Source organism: Hippoglossus hippoglossus, chromosome 21 (genome assembly GCF_009819705.1).
Source record: "Hippoglossus hippoglossus isolate fHipHip1 chromosome 21, fHipHip1.pri, whole genome shotgun sequence".
Lineage (NCBI taxonomy): Eukaryota > Metazoa > Chordata > Actinopteri > Pleuronectiformes > Pleuronectidae > Hippoglossus > Hippoglossus hippoglossus.
In genome coordinates, this window is record NC_047171.1 from 10482273 (window position 1) to 10506361 (window position 24089).

At 42.5% G+C, this 24089-nt stretch overlaps 1 protein-coding gene across 1 annotated transcript; it reads right to left on the reverse strand.

Annotated features, from left to right (window-relative positions):
* Window positions 1-153: 153 nt before the first annotated feature.
* Window positions 154-19509, reverse strand: ptprna (protein tyrosine phosphatase receptor type Na). Its single transcript, XM_034573783.1, has 24 exons — window positions 19101-19509; window positions 15773-15823; window positions 11993-12103; window positions 10827-10944; window positions 10584-10731; window positions 10266-10485; window positions 10027-10176; window positions 9735-9911; window positions 9376-9410; window positions 9010-9284; window positions 8788-8874; window positions 8615-8694; window positions 8367-8431; window positions 6671-6880; window positions 5947-6213; window positions 5707-5854; window positions 5425-5498; window positions 4764-4841; window positions 4433-4552; window positions 3144-3310; window positions 2298-2351; window positions 2114-2178; window positions 1228-1301; window positions 154-1066 (listed from the first exon to the last, which is right to left on the reverse strand). Exons 1-24 carry the CDS (start codon window positions 19174-19176, stop codon window positions 995-997), a joined length of 2922 nt encoding a protein of 973 aa, XP_034429674.1. The 5' UTR covers window positions 19177-19509; the 3' UTR covers window positions 154-994.
* Between the last annotated feature and the right edge of the window lie 4580 nt (window positions 19510-24089).

Genomic DNA, 24089 nt, shown 5'->3' on the forward strand with positions numbered 1-24089 from the left:
CATCTGTCTGCTACATGAAAGAAACACAATCATCAGGATGAATTATTTACATTAATCACAAGGACTCACACTGAGCAAGACAAGAAAATGCCGTAACATATTACTTAGTGTATGTATGTGTGTGTGTGTGTGTGTGTGCGTGTGTGCGTGTGTGTGTGTGTGTGTGTGTGTGTGAGAGATGTGTGTACTTTGTGGTGGACTTAGAGTACAGTGTCAAACAATCATGTCGTCAAAGGCGAAGAGGAGCCTCTCAAAATGAAAACCTGCTGGGAATCAACACACACTTAGACGGTAGCATACAGTGTTCTGGTGGACATGTAACAATATACGCTCAGAGAGTTCAGCGGAGAGAAGAAACCTTTGTGTGTATCAGTAAGAACTGTGTTTTTAAGGGATTTAACATTATTTTAACGTGAGTCTGATGAATTTGAAACATTCAACAGAACGGCTAAAGAAAACCCTCAGTGTTGGAGGCAATGAATCTGTTGATTTGAGGTAATCGTGAGGTAAAGATAGAATCAAACAGGTCAGCGATGTTTAATATTATGTTGCTACAATCATACAGAGATGAATTACATCCCCTCTGACTGTGTTACTACACAACAAATAGGCCCCCGTTCTGTACTGTGGAATCAGGATTCACACCAGCACAGTATCTTCACGTCCTTACTCTTTGGACTTCACATGTAACGGCCTCATTGTTGACATTTTAGAGAGAAAAGACTCAAATTTGTGCCTTAATGGTGAAAAATCTCTCCTCTCTCCATATGTGCATCAGCGTCATTTAATGTACTTCTCGTAAAATCAAGTTCCAAAAGTTTTAAAAACCCCAGACGGTGAGTAGATGGTAAAATACTGCATGCTGAAAACAAGTGTGGTGGAGCAAATTCTTATTTACAGTGATGGGCCACATGACTGGGCTGCACCAGTGGGTCCTTCGGAGCGCGTCTTCTTCTCTCTCTGTCTGCATGTGTCCTCAGTGCGTCCTCGCTGCTCACTGTGGCAGCGCTTTCAAGATGGCGTTCACCTCCTCTGCTACTGCTGTCAGCGCAAACTCAAACTGGTCCTGAGGAGGAGCGAGAAGAGGGAAGAGGGACGGGTTGAGAAAAGACGCTGTGCACAAGGGAACAGGAAAATGCTGGACACGCGCACGCACGCACACGCACACACACACACACACACACACACACACACACACACACACACACACACACACACAGTTGGTACCTTGGTGTGGACCAAGCCAGGTCTCTGGTCTCTGATGTGCTCCAGTGTGGCTGCGATGTCAATCTCCTTCACTCCTGGTGACAACAACAGCAACAGCATCACTACAGTGTTTGACATGTCCGACCGCCATTTGGGCGCTACAGAAAAAAAAGACCCTTCACTCCATTCGTCACCAAGAACATTTCCTAAATGAGGTTTAGGATTGTCTTTACTGTGTATTTGATTTGAAAAGATTTGAATTATAAGTAAACACGGAAACACAACAAATCTACTGCACGATGCAACTCAATTATTGTCCCAACAATGAATGCAAATAGAATGGCACTCAGTATAGTCCCCTTATGAAACCGCATTTAAACTCACTAGATGCAGATTTTTATTTGAATCTGCACCAAATTGCAAAAACTCATAAATATCAGTCCCCTCAACATGCTCATTTTTCCCCCATCAAGATCCATCTATTATTCTTTGTGAAATAAATGAAAATGTTGGAAAATTCCATGGAAATCATTTACTAATAAGCAAATGCACATGCCAGCATAACCTCTTTGGTGGAGGTAATAATATTAAAAAAAACAAGAAAGGGTCCAAAAGTTTTCCAGCTAACCCTTTAATTCCTTTAAGTGTGCATGTAATAGATCACACATGCATTTATGAATACTAATAATTCAAATATCCCACAATTATAATTGTTAATCTACATTGTGACTATAACACTGTCCACAACAGATAACATGACATAATTCCCCCCTAACCCCCAAAATGCTGACCTTCCTAAATACACAATTTTGTTCATGTCGGATAATCTATGGGCTCCGTCTCTAAAGGTTGAGCCACTAAGTTACATGTGGTGGATACAGTGTGTGTGTTTGAATGAGCGTCTCACCTTTGGCCATGCGGTTCAGCACCATGTCAATGAGGATGTACGTGCCAGTCCTGCTGATGCCATCGCTGTGTGACAGAGACACATGAGGACACATGTCAAAGCACACGGGATCGTCCAAAGAGTTTAACCTTGTATTAACATGTCAAATTCCTGCAAGTTCTTCCCCCAGATTCTTTTCTTTTACCTGCAGTGAACGATGATTGGGCAGGAGCGACCTCTGTAGCATTTGTTCACCTTCCTGAAAAGCAAGGGAACAAGGGAAAGTAGAGAAACAGAGCGACACTATATGTGTACAGCAAAGGATAAAACGTCTCTTGTGCCGGCTCCTAGTAACGGTGGGTGAAATGAAATGGAATAAGACAAAGATGGTATTAGACCAGGTGGAAAGGACGACGAATGGAATTGAAAACAACAACATTAGTAGGGAGAGGGAGAGGACAGAAACTGCAAGAGGCCATGAAGGACAGCGCGGTGGGAAAACGGGAACGAGTGAGAGAAGAGAAAGCCACAGATTCACTGTCTCTTGCAGTAGCCAGTCACACCTGCCAATGCTCATTTTTGTGACTATGCAACTGGAGCCAGAGTACTAGCTGCAAACCACAAAAATGACACTGGGAGATGTTAAAGTACAAACCTATCAGACCTGCACACCAGGAGAGAGGGAGAGAGAGAGACAGAGCGAGGGGGGGGGGGGGGGGGGGGGGGGGGGGGGGGGGGGGGGGGGGGGGGGGGGGGGGGGGGGGATGGAAGATGAAGGATAAGGTGTGGAATTAAAAGCAAAGATGGAGGTGATGAAGATGATCAGGAGGATTTAAAGCCACAGATTTCACGACTGAGTCCCTGTGACGTTTCACCCACTAAATCCTGTCCACCTGTTTACCTGGTTGTGGCACCAGCTGAAATCAAGATCATATGCGGGGATAGTCTGCATGCATGTGTGTGTGTGTGTGTGTGTGTGTGTGTGTGTGTGTGTGTGTGTGTGTGTGTGTGTGTGTGTGTGTGTGTGTGTGTGTTTGTAGCTGTCTCCTACCTGCGGAAGTCCAGCAGCGGCCGCGTGGAGGTGGGGATGCCGTTGGCCGGCCAGCTCAGCAGGTGGAACTGGGTCAAGGTCCTGGTCTCCTGAGTCTGGACGTTCTTCAGGTAGAAGCTGCGCACCAGGAAGTCCTTACACCAGATGTGCTCCGACACCAGGTTCACCTGATGAAGAGAGGGAGGGGGGGGGCAGGCCGAAATGAAATAAGAGCGTTAAAAAAATTGGGGGGGGAAATGCCTCGCTTGTCAAGGAAAGGAGTCAACTGACGGAAATCTGCAAGGTCCGAGAAATGCATAATTTAAGGTCAACAAGCAAATTAAAAATTTAAATAACTGTGTATTCTTCTGCCAAGGCCCAACACTCCCCCTTAGGAAAGCACACTTAAATTCACGAGATCCAGATTCTTCTTTGGATCTGCACCAAATATCCATGAATTATTCTCTGAGAAATTGAATGTAAATTTTGTATTTGTACAATTTGTATTGGTTCTTCCCTGACCTTTACCACATCACACCTTTCACCAGGTTTTGTGGCCGTCCGGTATTTTTTGTGTAATCTTACTGATAAACAAACAAACCAACGGACAGGGGTAATAACATAGCAATTATCCCAGTGATTAATAATATATCACACATTGTGTCACCATTGAATATATTTTCTTTTTTTTATAACATGCATCTCTTAGAAAACTAGAAATATACTGTGATTATACGAGGGAATAAATCTTTAAGTAGCCTCACTTTGCCACCAGAGGGAGACAAACCATCAACGATAGGGGGATTGACATTTGTCAAACGCGACTCATATCTCCTCATTTCTCATTCGAACCATACAGTGGCATGTTATTGAGTATATGTATATACAAAATGCGTCATGCTACCTTTTTTCATTGTATGGTGTGATGCTTCCATTAGCAACATGCTGCAAAGTGGTTTCTCTCACCACCAGTTCTCATTCTGATTTCACAGACACAAACCAGTTAACACAAGGAGCCCCTTATAGTGAGAGACAGTGGTGCTGCAGATGAGCACTGGGCCAAATTAGTTCAATGCTCTAGTGTTCCTGAAGAAGAAAATCAAAGCCACATAAAAGGTTCTATACAAGCAGGACTGTACAGATTATTACCTGCTGAATACCTCTGTCTAAACTCATGATTACAGGTGTTGTACATTTTCAAAGTTGGTCTCTTCCTCAAAACCTGACTTCGATTGACGTCAGAACTGTGACTAATGCATTCCACATTTAATGTTAAAATTAAAGCTGATGAGTCACAACATGACATTCACCTCATAGATGTGGTAGAGCGATGAGCCCTCGTCAGGCCAGTATCGCTCGCACTGCTTCTCCCCATCCTCCACCAGCGCTGACATCATCACGATCACTGTGCAGCCGTTCTCCCACACCATCTGGAGAGAGAGCGAGCACACGCAGGGATGTATAGACGCACATACACCCACACATACCTTCAGTTGTCACAGGAAAGCAAATCTGTGACGTGTGGCAGTCGCTGGGCAGAAAGCCAAATGGCCTACATTGTTTTATTCTTTGTATTATATCACTGAGCAGAAAGTAAAATCCGCTGGAAGGATGTGAGACAACAAGAAGGAATGAACTGACCTGCCAGAAATCAGCAACAGTGTGGGGCAGAGGTCCCTGAGTGGCAATATAAGCTGGTTGGCGAGGGTCGTGGTCAGACTGGTGGGTAGAAAAAAAAGGATTTCATAGTGTATTAGATAACAAATTAATGAAGCAATAGCTGTTTCTTTAAATCTTCATATTGAAAGAGGGTAATCTCTATAATCAGATTCTACATGAGAATCTGGAGGCGAGGGATAAGGTTTTGGGGCGTCGCCGTTTCTAGTTTGACCAATCAAATCATATTTGAGCAGGCTGTAGTTGCCCCGCAGGTAAACAGTCTGTATGGAGAGCAAAGAGGTGGAACACAATGACACATGTAATCAGTTATCGGCTTTTTAATTCATCTGCATTCATATGCAGGTAGCTGGTAAAAGAGGTTAGCCTAAATGTTGTCTGGACCTAAGGTTTTGGAAGGAGAACATTTCACCCGTGTGATAAAAGAAACTAGTCAGACTGAAAACAGTGTACGTGTCTTGACTCTTAAATATTGGCCATTGCCCCCAGAAGCTTATAAGATAAAACGTTATATATCCAAACACTGGGGAAATTCAGTAAAGTGTTATTCGCCGTGGGTAATTCACCATGTAAATATCATCAAATACTGCAAATTCTTTATGTGGCTGTTTGAATAATGTCTTACAATGGTGCTCGCGTTGATGTAATCTTGCTTGTTGGTGTTTACTTCAGACTTCAGCTTCACCCGAGAGTGGTCATCTAGAGGGAAAACAGATGGGGAGAAAGGATCAGTCTGAATGAATGATGCTGCTTCAATTATGAAAACATAAGGATGGTTTATAATCATGATTTTTTCCCTTGGTGTGAAAATACAACGATGATGTGCACACACAATCTGAGAATGTGATTTAGAACTGTAGGATAAAGGACACGTGCACAGATGCTAGAAATGATCAGAAACACTAACAGGGGAGGGACTCGGCGTGTCTGTTTTTGTCCATGTTGCTCGGGCCTTGGGCCACAGCTAAGGAGCTGGGTTCGGCCTGGTAGGAGCACAAAGCCTCCCACTCCTTCTGAAGACGGTCCTTGTTACGCAGGTGGTCCTCCATATAAGCCTGCGGGGGACACGGCACACGAGACGTTCAAAAACTGCTCATCAACACCATGGTCTGCAGAGCAGGAGAATCCTCTGACTGTGCTCACTCACTAGTATCATGTGACCGGTGGAGATGTCCATGTTGGACTGGGCCGGCTCTTCGCTCCAGGACGGGGTGGAGCTGTGGGTGGAGGACGGGCTGTGCTGCGGACCATCGCTGAACTGGGAGGAGACGCTGCTGACGCGAGAGGTGTCGGTGCCGCGTCGGCCGCCGGCGCCCGTGCCTATGGCGGCCCCCGCCATGCTGCTGCTCGCCCCGCCCATGCAGTCCTGGCGGGACAAGGAGGACTTGGAGGCCATGTGCTGCCGACATAGCTCCTGATTGGACAGTGGGGAGGGAGAAAACTCTGCATTAAACATCCTCATCAACATTGTTTAGTTGGATAATCAGTTCCCATTTATTACAGTAAATCATGGAAAAATCATGTTTTGTGTTATAAATGACTGACTTCTCATATAATATCATAAATGATTGTATTGATGATCAAAATTAAAATAACTGATAGATTTTTGATCAATTCATAACTTTGTTTGTGGCCTGTAATCAAAATTATAACATTAACACGCAATCTATTAATCTAATCCATTAACACATATTCACAAATATATTGCACTGGTAAATGGTTTTATGTCTTTACTCCTGTGTAACATTGACAACCAGGTAAGAAAACACATCAAGAAGTTTAAAAGAAATTATTTTCATGCATTTTAATACTTTAAAATACAAAAATATATAAAATTGAATTTCCTCCTTAATATCCTGACGTTGTCTTACCTGGTAGTCGAAGTGTGTTTCTGCTCCTGCCTCTGGCCCCAGGCCGATCTTGCCATTGGTCACCTGCTGAGCGTAGTGCCTCAGACAAGCTACGGCCATGGCCAATACCAACACGCCGCCTACGACTGCCATGGAAACAAGGGTGATAACCGTGCCACTGGACCCCTGGGAAACCCTGGTTACCTGAGGGAGACCCCGTGCATCTGTCCTCTGGGGGAAAAAAAGAAAGACGATAATGAAGAGAGCAAGACACATGGGGGGGGGGGGGAGGAACACAAAGACAGCAGATTACAAGCTATAGGCCTCCTTAGGGAAACTGCCCTCGTCCCTGCAAGTCAAAGGTCACTCATTTCAATTTGAACAACAAATTGAAATGAGGTGCACAAGACAGCAAGGTGCTCAGTGAGCAGCTGGAGACGAGTTTTAAAGACAGAGGTCTGGAAGGTCGGGGCGGTTCTGCTTCAGGGAGCCATTAAGAAGACCACTACCAATAACTCTCAACTTTACAGTCATGTCATTTTAAATTAAAGCTCTCCTGTTTTTTCCACATGCACATACTGAATTTTAAATTTCCTACAAATGTTAACAAGCAAATCAAGAGCTGCAACTTACAGAGTTTGATCTGTCCTATAACAGACGTAACAAAAGAAAACTGCGAATGCCACTATTTTTATCTGTTATGTCAAATGGGAGAAAAAATCATCACTGGATTTTGCTTTTTCATACATTTCCCCAAACTGTTTAAATCAAATACTGTATTGATGACAACATGTGATTTTATCCTAATGTCATTTAAATTAATTTAATACATTTTCATAAAAAATATATAAATCGATAATAACTGATAAGCACCGATGAAAAGACTGCGCTATTTCATTACATCAGCACACACACACACACACACACACACACACACACACACACACACACACACACACACACACACACACACACACACACACACACACACACACACACACACACACACACACACGCATTGTTTTTGCAGATGTGAAGGTAATCTGTGTGTGTGTGTGTGTGTTGTCCTAATGTGCATTTCCTTATTAATCCCACATGTGACATGCAGGGGCCTGAATTCAGCCCGTGTGTCTACGAGGAAATAATGAGGTGAATGACACCTGTGGCTGTTGCCATAGCACCTGCATGGGCTCAGGAAGCCACAGTAGTGGGGGTGGGGGGGGGGGGGGGTGGGGGGGGGGTGCAGGAGATGAAACGCCATAGCAACAAGTGAAACGCTGGTTCCCACAACGTATCGCCTTGCAAATTTTTTTTACTGGTCATTTCCCCTCAGGCGGCAGACGCTCACAGGGTTTTGCATGCACAGACAAACACCCACACGCAACATAGACAAGCTGCTTTATGGTTGACGTGCTGCAGTAAAGTGCTTCTAGCATCGCAGCTCTTGTGTTTAGCATTATTCCTCTTACAAAAATCATCAAGTCCATTTCCTGGAACATCACAAACTAATCTGTGGTGACTACAATGTGAAAACAACAGTTGGGAGTCTGCTTTGACTTGAATCTGTCGAGCTAGAGCCTGTGAATGATTAAAGGGAAAATGGTAAAGAATACAGAGGAGTGATTATATCTCTGTTGCCGTGACAACTGCTCCATATGTTACTGATGGGTTACAAAGGAAATTTTCCACAGAGGCTGTGTAAGTGTGCGGCCGGTACCTCTCCCACGCCGGTCTGTATGATCTTCAAGCCCGTCTCAGACTCCAGGAACTTCTTTTCAGACACTGAGGGGGTCGAAGAAAACAACAGACATTTTATTATTGCATGTGAGAATTTTTTTTTTTTAAAAGGCTTTGGTGAAATGAAATCCTACAGAAAACAAACTGTGATAGTGACAAAATAATGAGCCAACAAACTGTTCTGTTCACTTTATGTTTGTGTGTATGTGTCTTTTTGTTGAGCCTCACCAGCTTTAGCAGCCACCTCTCCAGCCGTCATGTTGTGCTCATTCTGGCGGATACGGAACGTCAGCACAGGACCCACCACACTGGGAACGCACACACACACGTTTGATACTTCACATTTGTGCGAATATATTTTTTGTGATTATTGTAGAGCAGCTGTTGGGCGGTGGTGTTACCTGATGTTGATGAAGCTGCTGGTTGTCAGGTGAATCTTATCAGCCAGTAGTTCCAACAGCTTCACGCCATCATACAGACTCAGAGGACTGGGAAGAAAATAAAACGTCATAATCCTACATGTTAATATCATGTCTGACGCATGTAGTGATTTCCACCTATTGCCGTTTACAAACACAAGTTCAACCAGAAGAATCTATAGCTTTGTTTGCTGGAGTGCTGACCTCTGGTTGGTGACGATGTACCCGTACTCCTCCTTGGCTCCCGTACCCTCAACCAGTGGCGGCCCCTGATCCTTCAGGCCTTGTCCAGCCGCTGCAGGAGAGACCTGCGGAGGCTGCGGTGCAGAGGAGGGGCGGCTGGTGATCTTGGCTGGAGGTGTAGCCGGGACTGAGGCAGAGGAGGGTGCAGGAGAGGCAGCGGGCGGCCCGGCAACAGGAGCAGGAGCAGGCTTCTGCGGCTTGTTTGATATTTGACTGTCTGTTTTTACCATCGGCATCTGTGCAGGGAAATGATAAAATACTTATTGGTGACAGAAAATGTGCCTGATTACAATTTGAAATTGTCGCGTAGAACAGATGCGGACGTACCTCCTTGAGGGTGAAGAGGTCCTTCTCAATTGGATCTGAGGGAGATAAATGAACAAATGTACTACAGCAAATCATGACGACAGAATTTAAGTGCTACTTAAAGGGGGAAGAAAATCTGAGATTTTACAGGAATAAATTGTTTTTGCTGACCCCCACATTTTTTTTCTTCACTCACTTAATATTACGACTTTTTTGTGCTATAAAAACTTTTTTGCAATATATTTTCTTCTCAATTACGACTTTATTCTCGTATTATTCTGACTTTATTTATCGACATTATTCTTAAAATCGCTGATTCCCCCCCTCAATATTACCATAATACTCCCTCATAAAACACAATTCAGTTGTACTATAATTACCTTTCCCACTCTTCCCTTCTTGTTCCTTTGTGAACATGTTAGGGAGTGTACCTGCTTTCTCTTGGGCCTGCAGCAGCTGCAGCATCAGCGCGAGCTTGTAGAGCTGCTCTTGACTCAGTTCTCTGGGGTCGACTCCGTACCTCTGCAAGACCCCTGAAATCCTCTGGAGCAAGCCATCTAAAAAATAAAAATAACTGTTGCAACTTTTGTGTTATGCCTAGTTTTTGCATACTGTTCCTTTCTTAGCAACATTATATGAAGTATTAGTAAGTTTAAATTCATTTTTTCTCACTGTTGTTTCCAGGCACGGAGCTGAAGTCCTGAGCAACCTTCTCATTCGGCATTCGCTGTCTGCCTGAAGTACCAAGTCTCTCCTCTAGGGTGTAGTCCTCCACATAGTCCACTGGTATCTCCAGTTCCAAGTCCTCATAGTAAGGCAGACCTGTTCAGAGCATGATAGGTTATGATTGTAAAGATAATTATTTAGCTATAATATGTTGTATAATGTGTATCCTGTGAAGCTTCCTCTACCTGCAGGGGCCATGGCAGCAGCCCCCCGGTGGCGATACGAGGGCTGTGCAGACGCCAGGTAGACAGACAAGGCCTCCTGTAGCAGCTGCCTGTCACGCTCTCGCTCTCGTTCTCGCTCTCGCTCTCGCTCTCTCTGATTGGCCTGGGACCTCGAAGAGGGGCGGCCGTAGTTGCCTCCCGCCCCTATGAGAGATCTCTCTACCTCGTCTTGGTACCTGTGCTGTGATTGGAAGAGGTTGTACACGGTTACTTGTCTTTTCTTAACTGTGATGCACCATTGTGAGCTTTGATTGTTGTAAGATTCAAAGTGTGGTGAACCTGGTGGTATGTGTATGGGTCCATGGATGCAGTCTCCATGCGCATTTGAGATTGAGGAGGCTCAACGATCATGTAGTCCATGTAGTTGCCACCAGGAGATGTGGACCCCGACCTTGAGTTGTGGTGACTGGGGATGTGCTGTTTAGACCTGGCAACACAGGAGATAATCAGACTGCATGACTGGGATGGATGCGGAGGGATAGAGGGATAATGAAGGAGGGACATATGCTGCGGTTGACTTACTGAGGTGAATGAGAGGTGGAGGAAGAGGAGTTTGGCTTCGAGGGGAGGGTGGTGCGAGGAACTCTCTTCAGCTCCTTTGATAAAATATACTGGGTGATGTCATCCTGCCATGAAAGACCTGCATATGCACATGACCACACACACACACACACACGCACAGCAATTACACAAAGACACAGAGGCAGAGTGTTAGGTTTGTGTGTGAGGAAGAGAGAGAAAATCTATTCGGTTCCTAAATGGGGTTGTGTTCAAGTACTTGCATTATTGATGGATTGCTACCTCGGATCATCAAGAATGCACTGATTTCATTACATTTGTCAAACACTTTTATCTAAAGCGACTTACAATTAGTGCATTCCACATCTATGAGGGGCCATTTAGGGGTTCAGTATCTTGCCCAAGGACACTTCTGCATGCAGATGGGGAAGGCTGAGGATTGAACCACCGATCTTTTGGTTGGGGGACGACCACTCTAACCCTCAGCCACAGACGCTCAGATTTCATGTCAGAACAATGGCCCCTTGGTAACATGACCAAATAAACATCACTATGACTGAAAATGCAGACCTCTGCCAAGGTGTTCCTTTTGAGACCACATTAAAATACACTATGTCTGGATGTATCTGCGCCTAAGCACACACTTATAAGCATCAGCCCCATAAAGATGCCTGATTTCTTTTCATCACGGTCCATGAATTATTCTCAGAGAAAGCAACAAAATGTTAAAACGCACAAAAGAAAACTCCTGGGCTTTTTCCTTTGAAAATTCGGTGGAAATCGGTTTAGTTTTTTGGCGAAATCCTGCTAAACCAACAGGCAAAAAACCTAGAAACCAACCAACAGACTAGATTGGTGATGGGTAGAGCATGTACCTCCACCAAGACCCAACAGTCCCCATAAATTAAATCAAGCTGCACCAATAAATTGCACACAATCATAAATAACATTCCTATTTCCAATGTTAATGAAAGTAATTAAACATTCCTGGATCTGCCCCCTGATCTGGATTGGCACTAAAACTCTATGGCTTCTTCCCAAACTACAACCTTGGCGGAGGTAATGACCCATAAAAGAGACTCACGAGTAATTATATACAACTCATTCTTCAGTCTATATCTTTGACTTTGTTAATGATGATATTATATGCTAATTATGTTCTATCTTACCTTGGAGCATGAGCTGTTTGAGGACTTCCTGCATCCTCTTCAGAACAGGAACTGACACCTGGTACTGGACCTGGTCCTGTTTAGAGCTGTGGCACTGACCAAACAGCCCGTCTGAAATAAACACACACACACACACACACACACACACACACACACACACACACACACACACACACACACACACACACACACACACACACACACACACACTGTAAACACTTTCCACCCTTATTTTGGCCTCATTTAAAGTGACCCCTAAATGATGGCTGCATTCCATTTAGCTGCTTCAGTTTCAGGATCTTGGTATTGTTCATTCTAGCTTCCAACATGCAGGAAAAGAAGCACAAAATGCACATGTGTTTTTCCTGAGACAAAAAGATGGAAGATATAATACAGAACAGTAAATACACAACACTATTCAACAGTGTGGACCGACACACTATAAATGGCTCAGTGACGCTGTCAAGCGTTTCTTTATCACCCTGTAACACTTATGGCCGCCCACACAGGAGTGAGTGAGTGAGTCACAGCTTTAAAGTGCAGTCCACACACAGACGCTTTCTGTCAAAGGCCTTTCAACAAGGTCAAGCCAACGTCAATGTGCGTGTGTGTGTGTATGTGTGTGTGTGTGTTACCTTTGAAATAGTTGTTAAATTGCAGGCAACCTAATGGCAAGAAAAAGCCTTTGCTCAGAATTATTTTTCTATTCCCTGTTTTCTTTCATGATCATAAATAAATCTAAATGTCGAACATTGACAGTACCTGTATAAATATTCATCCTGTAGCTGCAGCCCAGACAATTCAATGCCTCCAGTCTGCAGCCAGATACGAGCTAATGCATCATTTGAGTGAGTCTGTTGCATTGCATTGATGTATTTAGAGAAGTGTTCCACTTCTCTAAATCCTAAATCATTGATTATAATTTAATAACTACAGAAGCCAATATGAAAAAAAGCAGGAGCCAGGAGATTACGCCGCTCACACTCCTCAGTGCTCTGCTTATCACATAAGAGGAGGTGCTCTACCTGTAATGAAGGTTCTTCTGCATGCACTAAATACTGGGAATTGGATTATTTCTAATTTAAATACATTGTGAAAAGCTAAATATCACAAAATCTGCAGAGAAATCAAAAACTCTGATCCGTCTGTATTCACATCCTCAGAAACGCTGCAGTGTGAACAAAATATGAGTAAAGCAGAGCAGACCATTATCTGGTGCAGTGATGAGTCACCACAGCCTTCCATTCCGCCAGATAAGTCTCACACGAGCCGGCCGGCCACCGAGAGCTGGTGAGTTGCGTTAGTGAACAGATTAAAGAGGATTAATGGGTTTTTATAACACTAGTTTGATGTGAAACACTAAAGCATTGTTTTCTGCTTCCAGTAAAGAGACATGTTTTTCACTCCAGCCCTGTTTTGCATTAGTCATTCCCACTGGAGGCTGGGTTTGCAATAAGGCAAATGTTATCGTATTATCAAAGTCTGACAAGTGACACAGAGTAGAGAAGCAGACAGAGACAAAATGAACTCACAGAAAAGAGACACATTCCCAGTTTCCCTCCCGGCGATTTATAAGCTATAATCACATTGCAATAGTTGATGTTGATTATGTGATTAACACACAGGGTGTTTTTGTCCTGGCAGTGTATCACTGTACAATATATCCCCTGAGAGAGGAGGAGGAGGAGGAGGAATGAAGATGACTGGAGAGAAAACAGAAAACTGCACGGTTTGATTGGATTGGGACTATTTCTGGAGCTTGGGTTATTTCTGCAGATGTCATTTTTGTGCAGGATACACGTACCAAGAGAACGTGATAAACATTCAGCTCAAAATACATGATTTAAAAATGCTCTAAGTAATTATTGACATGGCACGCATTGGTGCTACAATGTGTGGGTTATTTAAGTCCCACACAGATGGGGAACTATAAGATATGTTCAGTATCCAGGCAGAAACCACCCTGGGGACTTAGATAAATGCTATGGTGGTGTATTGGCGATCTTTTATTTTCACTTATAATTGATTTCCATTAATGCCCTAAACAAGACAAACATTAAATCCCTGTTTGGAAAACTGTTTTCCTGCAAGTCATTTCCGTGACCTTAAAAGTACTTAGCATTGCAATCAATGGGATGATTGCTCGATTCCAAATTGGCAGTTTAAAATTGATGCTGCAAAGCAAGAGACATCTTTTTTTCCTTCCTCCCTGACAAAACCTGGCATAGTGGAATTGATGTGAGTTACACTATAGTCGTGGTTAATGTAGCCTCAGGACGCAGAAGTAGGGAAAAGGAGCAGAGGTCATGAGACTACACTGAACACGGAGTCTGGAGCAACAAGGTAAGGGTGCAACACAAATGCACACAACTCAGGTGACAGTGCCTGACCTTGTTCTGGTTCACACGTTTCACAGACTGAAACAGGCTGCAGGCTCACAGAGGAGATAATCTGCACGACCTTGTTCCCATGCATAAATGTGGACAAATCTGTTCCAGCACTGTGTTCACTCTGCGAGAGTCAACCTCACACGGTACCACGATCAAAACACAAAACAAACCTGCCTGTCTGGCTGTCTTTGGGAGGTGTGATCCTCCTCCGCAGCTGCGTTTCGGTGAAAACACGGCGTAAATGACCTCGTTTCGAGTCGGTTTTGAATCTTACGGACACTTGGATGACACCATTGGAGCAGTGTGGAGGCATTTGATGTTTTTCTTTTGTTGTTGTTTGACGTTTGAAGATGTGGCCTGTTTAAATGAATGACTTTTAAGTAGCTTTTTAAAGGTATCAGGCAGATCTAACATCTATAGAGATGGCGTTCAACAGGGTCAGAACCATGACAAATAAACCATCACAACAAGAATGAGAATTCAAATGAATCCTGAACTTAATGAGATGCTATTGTGAGATGTTGATGTACTGCTGAATTTGCAGTTGAAAAGATCCACTAAATGACACTTATTTGCTGTATAGCAGGTCCACTTTACCAATGAGAAGGATACAAACAGGGAATAATTCTGCCTTTTTGTCTGTGGTGGACATGATCTATGTGACGCCCCCCCGAAAACATCTGTGCTGATGTCTGACGAATACATTGTTCACAGCTTGTTTTGCATCGTACGCCCCGGAAGAGAGACAGGCCGAGAGACAATACGGCCAATCAGACTGTCTAATCAAATGTTTCCCTCTCGTCTTCTGCCCTCAGACACACGGTGCATAAAGCAAGCCACTCTATTTTGTATTCCGTCTGGCTGTGCGCGCGTAAGAGCCGACTCCACAGAGAAGTGCGTAAGTGTGTGTCAGTGACTCATCACTGTATTAGCACAACAACTGTGGGGGTGTCGACCTCACCGTGATGTCAGTGTTGCCATGAAGACGGCAGAGCGGGGGGAGGGGCTTAGATAAAGAGGAGGAAAAGGGAAAGGGGCAGGTGATGGGGAGAGATGGACTGTCTGAGGCTAAGAGAGGAAGATATCCTGTGTTTGTTTTTTTTATACCGTGTGTGTGTGTGTGTGTGTGTGTGTGTGTGTGTGTGTGTGTGTGTGTGTGTGTGTGTGTGTGTGTGTGTGTGTGTGTTAGTTGCATAATTAATAATCTAATAAGCTGTTGAGGTACAGAAAGTGTTAAGGAAGTAGTCCGTCTTAAAAGTTTTATGCTGGTGTTGAAAATATTTGTTTGACTACGTGTGTGTGTGTGTGTGTGTGTGTGTGTGTGTGTGTGTGTGTGTGTGTGTGTGTGTGTGTGTGTGTGTGTGTGTGTGTGTGTGCGTCTTGTACTCACCATCTGAGCAGAACTGATCCCTCGTGCACAGTTTTCTTTCAAACAGGCAACCTGAGGCAGAAAGACAAGAAGAGATTTCTAACAGGTACTCAGGGGTAAAATCCTTCACGGCAATTTCCATGGCAACAACTGCTTTAAATCATATTTAGAGAGGCTGAAATGAGAATGTAACAAAATGAGCTCAACCCTATGCATCATAATTATCACACATCAGCATTTGATAAATGGCACCGTCATCTAAAAAGTCATTTGTAATCCCAAAACCTTAAAGGTGTATTTACTTATATTATCATATTTATTTTTAATAAGTCTATGTTATGACAATGTATTGAATTGACAATAGGTTATTTATTGGCTGCAGATTTGTAACTGAACAGGGAACATTAATGCAGTGTTCTATTTTGCATTTTTAGTCCTTTCCTTGTCTTTCTGTTCCACTGTTTCTTATTTTAGGTTGGTGACTGAGAGCCTGTGGAAGGGAGCAGGTGTTTGGCGATAGATAGGAAACCTAACACAGCACAATATGCATGAGTAGCTCTCTCTGTCTGTGTGTTTTTCTTTCTCGTGTCACATCTCATCCATTTTTTTGGTCCTGAGTTCCATGTAACAGACAGAAATCAAATAAAGATGAAATAAGTGGCATACAATCTGTGTGTATGTGTGTGTAAGTGAGTGGATGTATCCCATACTGAGTCCCTAAGAAAACAGGTGAATTACTGGTTTGCTGAGCTGATGGATCTTTGACTTGAATGTTTACCTAAATACAAACTTGTGTACAGAACAAAGACTGAGCTCTCCTTCCTCTCTTTACCTTCAAATGAAGTGACGCAGTGCTTAACAGCGTTTACTGTGACTCACCTCTTCTTTCTTTAGAGAAAAACACAGTGTGCACAACCTGCGCGATGCCACTTATTTCTCTGATGCATTGACATTTAATGTGCAACAGAGAAAAAGTTTAATTCATGGGAAGTTATTTGGATAAAACTGTACTCTCTGAAAACTGCCACCTCAGGATTTGTTGTTCTGGCTGACATTGAGGATTTCTACATATGCATCATGGACGGCTGTGTGAACCTTCACACAAGCTTCGGCAAAAAAAAAAAGGCAAAAACACCCACGAGGATATTAGTGTACTGGGTTACAGCCAAGAGGTATCTGAGGAACTGTGGCACACAAGGGCTCACAGAGGGACTGACACACACACACAACACAAGACACGGTGAGGAAATGTCAGCTCAAGTCATCAAACATTGACTGATTTTCCAGGAAAGGGCATCTGCTAATGCTGGGCCAACAGTCAACACAGAGCTAAGACAAAGAACCACAATCACAAAGCCACTTCAACACATTTATTTTCTAGCCTTTGAAATTAAGCTTTTATTTTCTGGATCTTATTGTCCAATGTGGTTTGTTAAATTTAACACTGAGGAGGATGTCAGCTTTACAAGCATGTGTATTGACCTACGTGATTGTCTGACTCCTACGCTTCGGATGAGAAAACAAGAGCTCGCACGTTCAAACTCCCAAGTGGCAAATTAAATAAGTCGAGCACAGGTCCAAGTGTATCAGAGAAAATGTACATCCCTCCTCGGCCGACAGCTGACTTAATATTCTCATTAGACGAATAATCATTATTTAAAATAGAAACAAATATATGTGTACACTGACCCTCGAAAACACCAATGTTCAAATGAGAACATACGTTAACAAGCAAATCTAAATTTCCCATAGCAACAGCACACCTGTCCCTCAGGGAGATGGGTGGCTGCAGAGACGTCAACAGACATGAGCCTCATGCTGTGTGTGAGAGGGCCGACCGTCGCACATATGGATGGACGGCTAATCAGATGAGCAGATGGATGGATGCATGTGACAAAGGCCTGGCTGGATGAACGGAGGGAGGGAAGCAACAGCGGTTACTAGTTTCTCTCCATGGTGCTGAAATCGTAGGCGCTTGCTGATTGGCCTTTCATTATGCTGTGCATCATTCATTCTCGTTTTTGTATGCCATCGACATAGGTTTTTTCCCATCAAAGTCTGGTTTTCTAATGAGAAATTGCAAAGAATCACAAGTAGTTTATTTTTAAATTTTAGTTTCTTCTATATCGAGTAGTTTTGAATACATACAAATATATCAGTGGAGAGACTTATTCTCTCTTGCAAATGCAGTCAACCCTCTCCACTCTAAGCAGTTGCTTTTGAGGTGTTTCAGGAATCACATCTAGGTGGTTGCACCCAATAGTTGAAACTTAGGTAATAAAGCTTTTAAACTTTGAAAAGATTAAAGGACCGATTATATCCAGATGTGGAGGACTTACGTTGATTTACTTACATCTGATAAAAACCTGAAGCAGAGAACATTTAGTCCTTCTCAATCTCTGTGTAAATTAATCACTGAATCCTCAAATCTTCAAATCTCCACTTACACACTGAAACACTCTTTTTTCAAATGCTGGAATATTATTTGTATAAAGGGATGCAACAATTCACCTGTTGCACCAGTGTGTTAATTACACATTATGTCGTTTTAATGCATAAATCTACTAAAATTCCCTCTTTCTATAACAATTACCGACATGAGATGATCATTGCTGCTGCTGCCCCTGTCAGTTATACTAACGGCAGAGCTACTGCTGCTAATGTAACAGCCATTTCTACTGCTGAGAGTGAAATGTGACACTTTGAGGGCATCAGTACACACATGCTTAATTCTGTCTCTCTATTTTTAATCCATTAATAAGATTATAAACCTACATTATACAGTATTTCAGTTTTAAAAAGTCAGTTGTTTATTTAATTTAGTCCAACCTAACGTATTGCTTCTTATTTTGTGTTCAAATTCTTATCGTGATTCTGCTCTTTACATTTCATCATGTATGACATTCACATGCTTGTTTTTATTTATCCTCAACATCTGGATTTTAGAAAAGACTCACAATAACAACATTATGTCGATATTTGCATAGAAGTTTTGGGAAGGTCTGACAAGGGGCGTAATTCTCAAAAATTAGCTGTACAAGAAAAATAAACATAATCCTCACTATACTAATATAATGATACTATCATGTATCCTCCTTTACTTTTACCAATATACATGCATGTTTTACTCACAAAAACATTTCACATTATAGTAAATTTTTTGCCAAATAACTATGGCACATTATAAACTTATCCCTACACTGAATCTGAGCTGGAGCACGAGATTATGAAGTCAATAACTACTGAGATACACGATGTACCTGGGAGAGTAACACAGGAGTGTCACAGTGAGTTCTGGTGAAGGATCGTTCCATCATCATCAGCAGCAGCAGCAGCAGCAGCATCTTACCGTATTTGTCTGAGAGCCCTGTTTGGCACAGCACGGTGACAAGCAGCAGAGCTCGCCATGGTTTGAGGTGATGCATGGTCCTCTCCAGCCTCTCAGCAGCAGGAGGATGAGGAGATGCGGAGAAAAAGATGCGGAGGTCCCTTTGCTTTGCTCCTTTTCTCCCTCCCTCCCTCGTCCCTTAAACCCCCATGTTGTTCAAACAAGCTGCAGCCAGAGTCGACAGCTCAAACTGTAAAACCCCAACACAAGCCCATGAAGACAGGGGAACATCGGCTGAAGAAATAAATGGTAGAAAGGAGTGGATCCTCACAGTGGAAGGGAAAGGCGGGGCGTGGGGAGGATGAAGAAGATGAAGAGGAGGAGGAGGAGGGACAGGCAGTGGACATGAGACGAAGTATCGATTCACGACAGCACAGCGGCGTAAATGACGTCTGGGATCAGCATGCAGCTACGTCATCACGGGATCAGAGAGAGGGGGGGGGGGGGGGTTAGGGGTTCATTTTAAGGATTCCACCCATTCATATACGTCATGCATTTATTATTCAGAAACGTGCATGCAGGCGCGCAAAACGTGCAAACAGCTGTGCAGGTGTGCAGAGGTGTATCAGGACAAGTCTTACTCCTGTATGTAAAGTATATGTAAGTGAACCTGCAAATTTGTTTTGTGCTATTTGGGCCTTATTCATCATTTACCACATGGGCCACTTTAGGTTTACACCTCGCCTATAAACAATGCCCACTGTTGTGCTGCATCTTTGCCTGAAGTGGCCCACATCCATATGGCTGCATGTTCTCCTGCTGCTGTGGGCTGTGGGTTAGAAGTGAAGTCTTTAAAGTGAAGTCTTTAAAACACAGGGTTTTATTCTTCTCCAGTCTTCATTTAACAAACACCAACATAACAAAACTCTCGGGATTCACCCTTTAACACTCATACCCGTCCTAAGTGAAACAACTGCAGGTAGGAACCAATTAACTGCAAGGGGACATGCAGCAGTGATTGTAATGTTACACATGAAAATATATGAATGAAAAACCAATTTAAGTGCTCTAATTGATAATAAAACAACAACGTATTTAACAATAAACTTAACTCTGCAAGTGCACAATGATGCTGAATATATAATTAGGGCCCGAGCACCTCCGGTGGGAGATTGTTACCAAAGTTTGCAGGGAATTCAAAACCCCAAAAAGTAATTGTATTCTGGAGTAATTTGAAATGGGCGTGGAAAAATGGCTCAACAGCGCCATCTAAGGAAAAGCCCCTCAGTTAGCTTTCACCGATCTTCACAAAAATCGTAAAATCGAGTTCCAAACTAGACATGTAAGAGTCCCGGCCTGGTGACATCTACACAGGTGTGAATTAAACTTACCAAAAGACAACTGTATGACTTTGTGCTTGACTTTACAGAAATTTCCACGACACCAGACAAACAAAAAAGGTCAGAGGTGCAATTTGAAAAAAGCAACAGGAAGCCCGCCATTTTGACTTTAGTGGCCATATTGGCCATTTGCCACATTTTTACTTTGATGTACTTGTCCCAGGGCTTTCATCAGATCAACTTCATATTGAGATGAGTGTCATCTCAACAAGATGGAGATGTAAACTACCTCGGTATATTTGATTTTATCACACGGTGTGACCGTGACGTGGCGTTAAAGTTTGATGAGTCAAATCAAGATGATTGAGCTGCACCTGCAATATTGGTCACTAGAGGGCAGTGTAAGACCATGGTTTGCCCAAGGCACAAATCTTCTTCCCCAGGGCTGAAGAGCTCGTTCACACATTGTTAATATGTTGCAAACTAAATTAAACTTACGGATGTTTGTCAATTAATGTTGAGAGATGACTTTAGTTCATGATTAAGAGTAAAATGACAATTTTTTAAGTGTACGTTACACGGTCTGACCGTGGCGTGGCGTATAATTTTGATGATTCGCCAAAAAAGAGGGATTTCTTATAACTCCTCTGTGCATTGTTCCATCAGCCTCAAACCTCATTCACACATTCACAGTCCAGCCCTGATCAGATCCATGTGTCAATATTGACTCGTCGTCAAAGCCCCCCCTGCTGGCTACAGGAAGTTACATGTTTTATACTTTGATGCACTGCTCCTGGCTGCTTTACAATATACAGCTCATAAAAGCTCAGTCAAGTCATAGGACCATGGTCAGGATTGTGACATTTCCTCAAACCGTGTAAACATTGAGGTGCGGCGAAGGTTCATCCTTCGCCAAAGGAGACGATGTTGTCATAACTCCACTGTGCATTGTCCTATCACCGCCAAACTGATGTCTCATGATCGGAGACCAAGCCTGAACAGCTCTATGTGTCAATATTTCCTCAGTGTCATAGCGCCACCAACTGATTCACCATGAAACAGGAAGTGCTTTGTAAATCCACTCTGCATTATCCAACATTATCCAACTATGATCACAATCCTGACCTGAACACATCCATATATTAATATTAGTTCAGGGTCATAGCGCCACCTACTGATCAGTGTGATAATTAAGTTGTTGTAACATTGTCCAATTGACATAAAATTGCTCAGGCTACATCAGAGCCCCTACTTGAACAGATCTTTTAGTCTGTATGTAATAATAGTGCTGGCGCCACCTACTGGCAACAGGAAGTACGCTTTGTTTTACAACCATCATTCGATTTACATCAAATTTTCACAGTGTGATGTGCAATTGATAGCGTGGACCGCAATGAGCAATTAGCAGGCAAGGATTGACAACACGTGACAGATGCAGGACGTGAAGCGTTTGTCCTTGCCGCAGTGCGCAAAACGCATGTAACGCGGAGACGTGTGCTTGGTCATTGATCGCGCTCTCCACTAACCACAACAGGTGATATAGATGATATGTTAAATTTGTGCAGGTACAGACATATGTAAAATAACATGGCAGTGCCTGCAGCTTCATTTCATAAAGAGACAATTCAACAAACATGTAGTGTGTACTTTTTTAAACAGTTAACACTTACCAACACTTGATAATTCCCCTGCAACTTATTTCAGAGTTAAAGACAGTTTGTGATGTTTGATATTAAAGAGGGTGGGATGCAGTGAGCATTGGAAGTCATCAGCTGATAAATCCAAGGAAATACTAGAGATGAAGTTCTTCAGACATGCTGCATTAACAGTCTGTGATCAGGATAAAGTATAAAGTGAAACTAGACCAAGTCAGTGAGGCTGGAGTGAGGAGAGACTGAAGCATCTGTCATGGTGAGGAACTCAACCCAGTTCTGACAGAAGCCACAAGAATACTCTCCTGTGTCGATGACGAGTCCCCACAGGCGGCTCTGGCCCGTTTTGTTCCTACTTTTCGTTACTTGGTTACTTTTCGTTACTTTATGTTACTTTTCGTTAGTTAGTTACTTTTCGTTACTTTTCGTTACTTTTCGTTACTTAGTTACTTTTCGTTACTTAGTTACTTTTCATTACTTTTCGTTACTTTTCGTTACTTATCGTTACTTTTCGTTACTTAGTTACTTTTCGTTACTTTTCGTTACTTAGTTACTTAGTTACTTTTCGTTACTTGTTGTTACTTTTCGTTACTTTTCGTTACTTTTCGTTACTTAGTTACTTTTCGTTACTTTTCGTTACTTTTCGTTACTTTTTGTTACTTTTTGTTACTTCGTTACTTTTCGTTACTTAGTTACTTAGTTACTTTTCGTTACTTGTCGTTACTTTTCGTTACTTAGTTACTTTTCGTTACTTAGTTACTTTTCGTTACTTAGTTACTTTTCGTTACTTTTCGTAACGTTACATTACGTTACGATACTTTATGTTATGTTACGTTACGTTACGTTACGTTACGTTATGTTACGTTACGATTCTTGACTTGACAGTATTTTAACAAAGACACAAGTTGAAAATATGTGTTTTGAGTTAATTGTATTTTTTGACAGCCGTTCCAAAGGCTCTGACTTGTTTCAAATTAAATTGCCTCAAAACAGTGACAACATTTAAATAAGTAGTCAAAAAATTCCAAATAGAATCTTCTTTTAACTGTTTCCCACAATCAAATACTGATGACTCTAATACATCAATGTATGAAAGATGAGGCAGTAGAATATATGTCCTTACAAATTCTACTAATATCATCATATCATACCTATTATCTAATAGCAACAAGTAAAGTCAATTTTTGTGTTTATATTAATTTGGTGAACTTTTTCAATGTGGACTTCTGATGTAGTTGTTGGGATGAGACAGAAGATATGATACATAAACATGTATTTATGATATATAGAGTGCTGTACCTGGACTGGCTGTAGACACCGGGGCAGTAGAAGAGAGCCGTCATGACATACTGCCGAGGACAGATGCTGCAAAGCATCAAACTGATCCCATACAGAGAGGTCAGCACGAACACCAAGAGGGTCAGCAGGAAACTGAGGTGGTTTGCCTGTCCGACACAGCTGTTTATCCTGCAACACCTCAACACAAACACACAAACACAACACAGACCCACAAGACAAAGATCTGTGAGACCCAAGCTGACCTGGATATGTTGGCTCCATATACCTGCTGTATTTAAAATAACTCAGTAGATGTAGTTTTTTAAGTTTACATTTGAAAGACTATTGAATATTTCCTGGTCAGACTATCATGTGGGTTATTCTAGTTTGGTGGTAATAGATTCAGTATACTCACACTCTGATTGAAAACCCTGTGAAAATAGAAAGAGGATTTTTCTTTTATTCTCATGAGAAAAATAGTCAGAGCATCGTCCCATTTTATTATCCTATTGCGCCCTCTGCTGACTGTTTTAACCAAAGCATGGGGAAGGCTACTTACAGTCTTTAAATGAAGTGTAACCACTGCGGTATACACTAGATTACTTTGTGTGAGCTCATTACAATTCATGATAGAGTTGATACATTTTAAATTAAAACTATATCTGTACCGCCTGTTAAAAGCACAAAATAATATCGAAAATACACAGGTAAATGCTCTGTAATCCATCTAACCAGAGGGC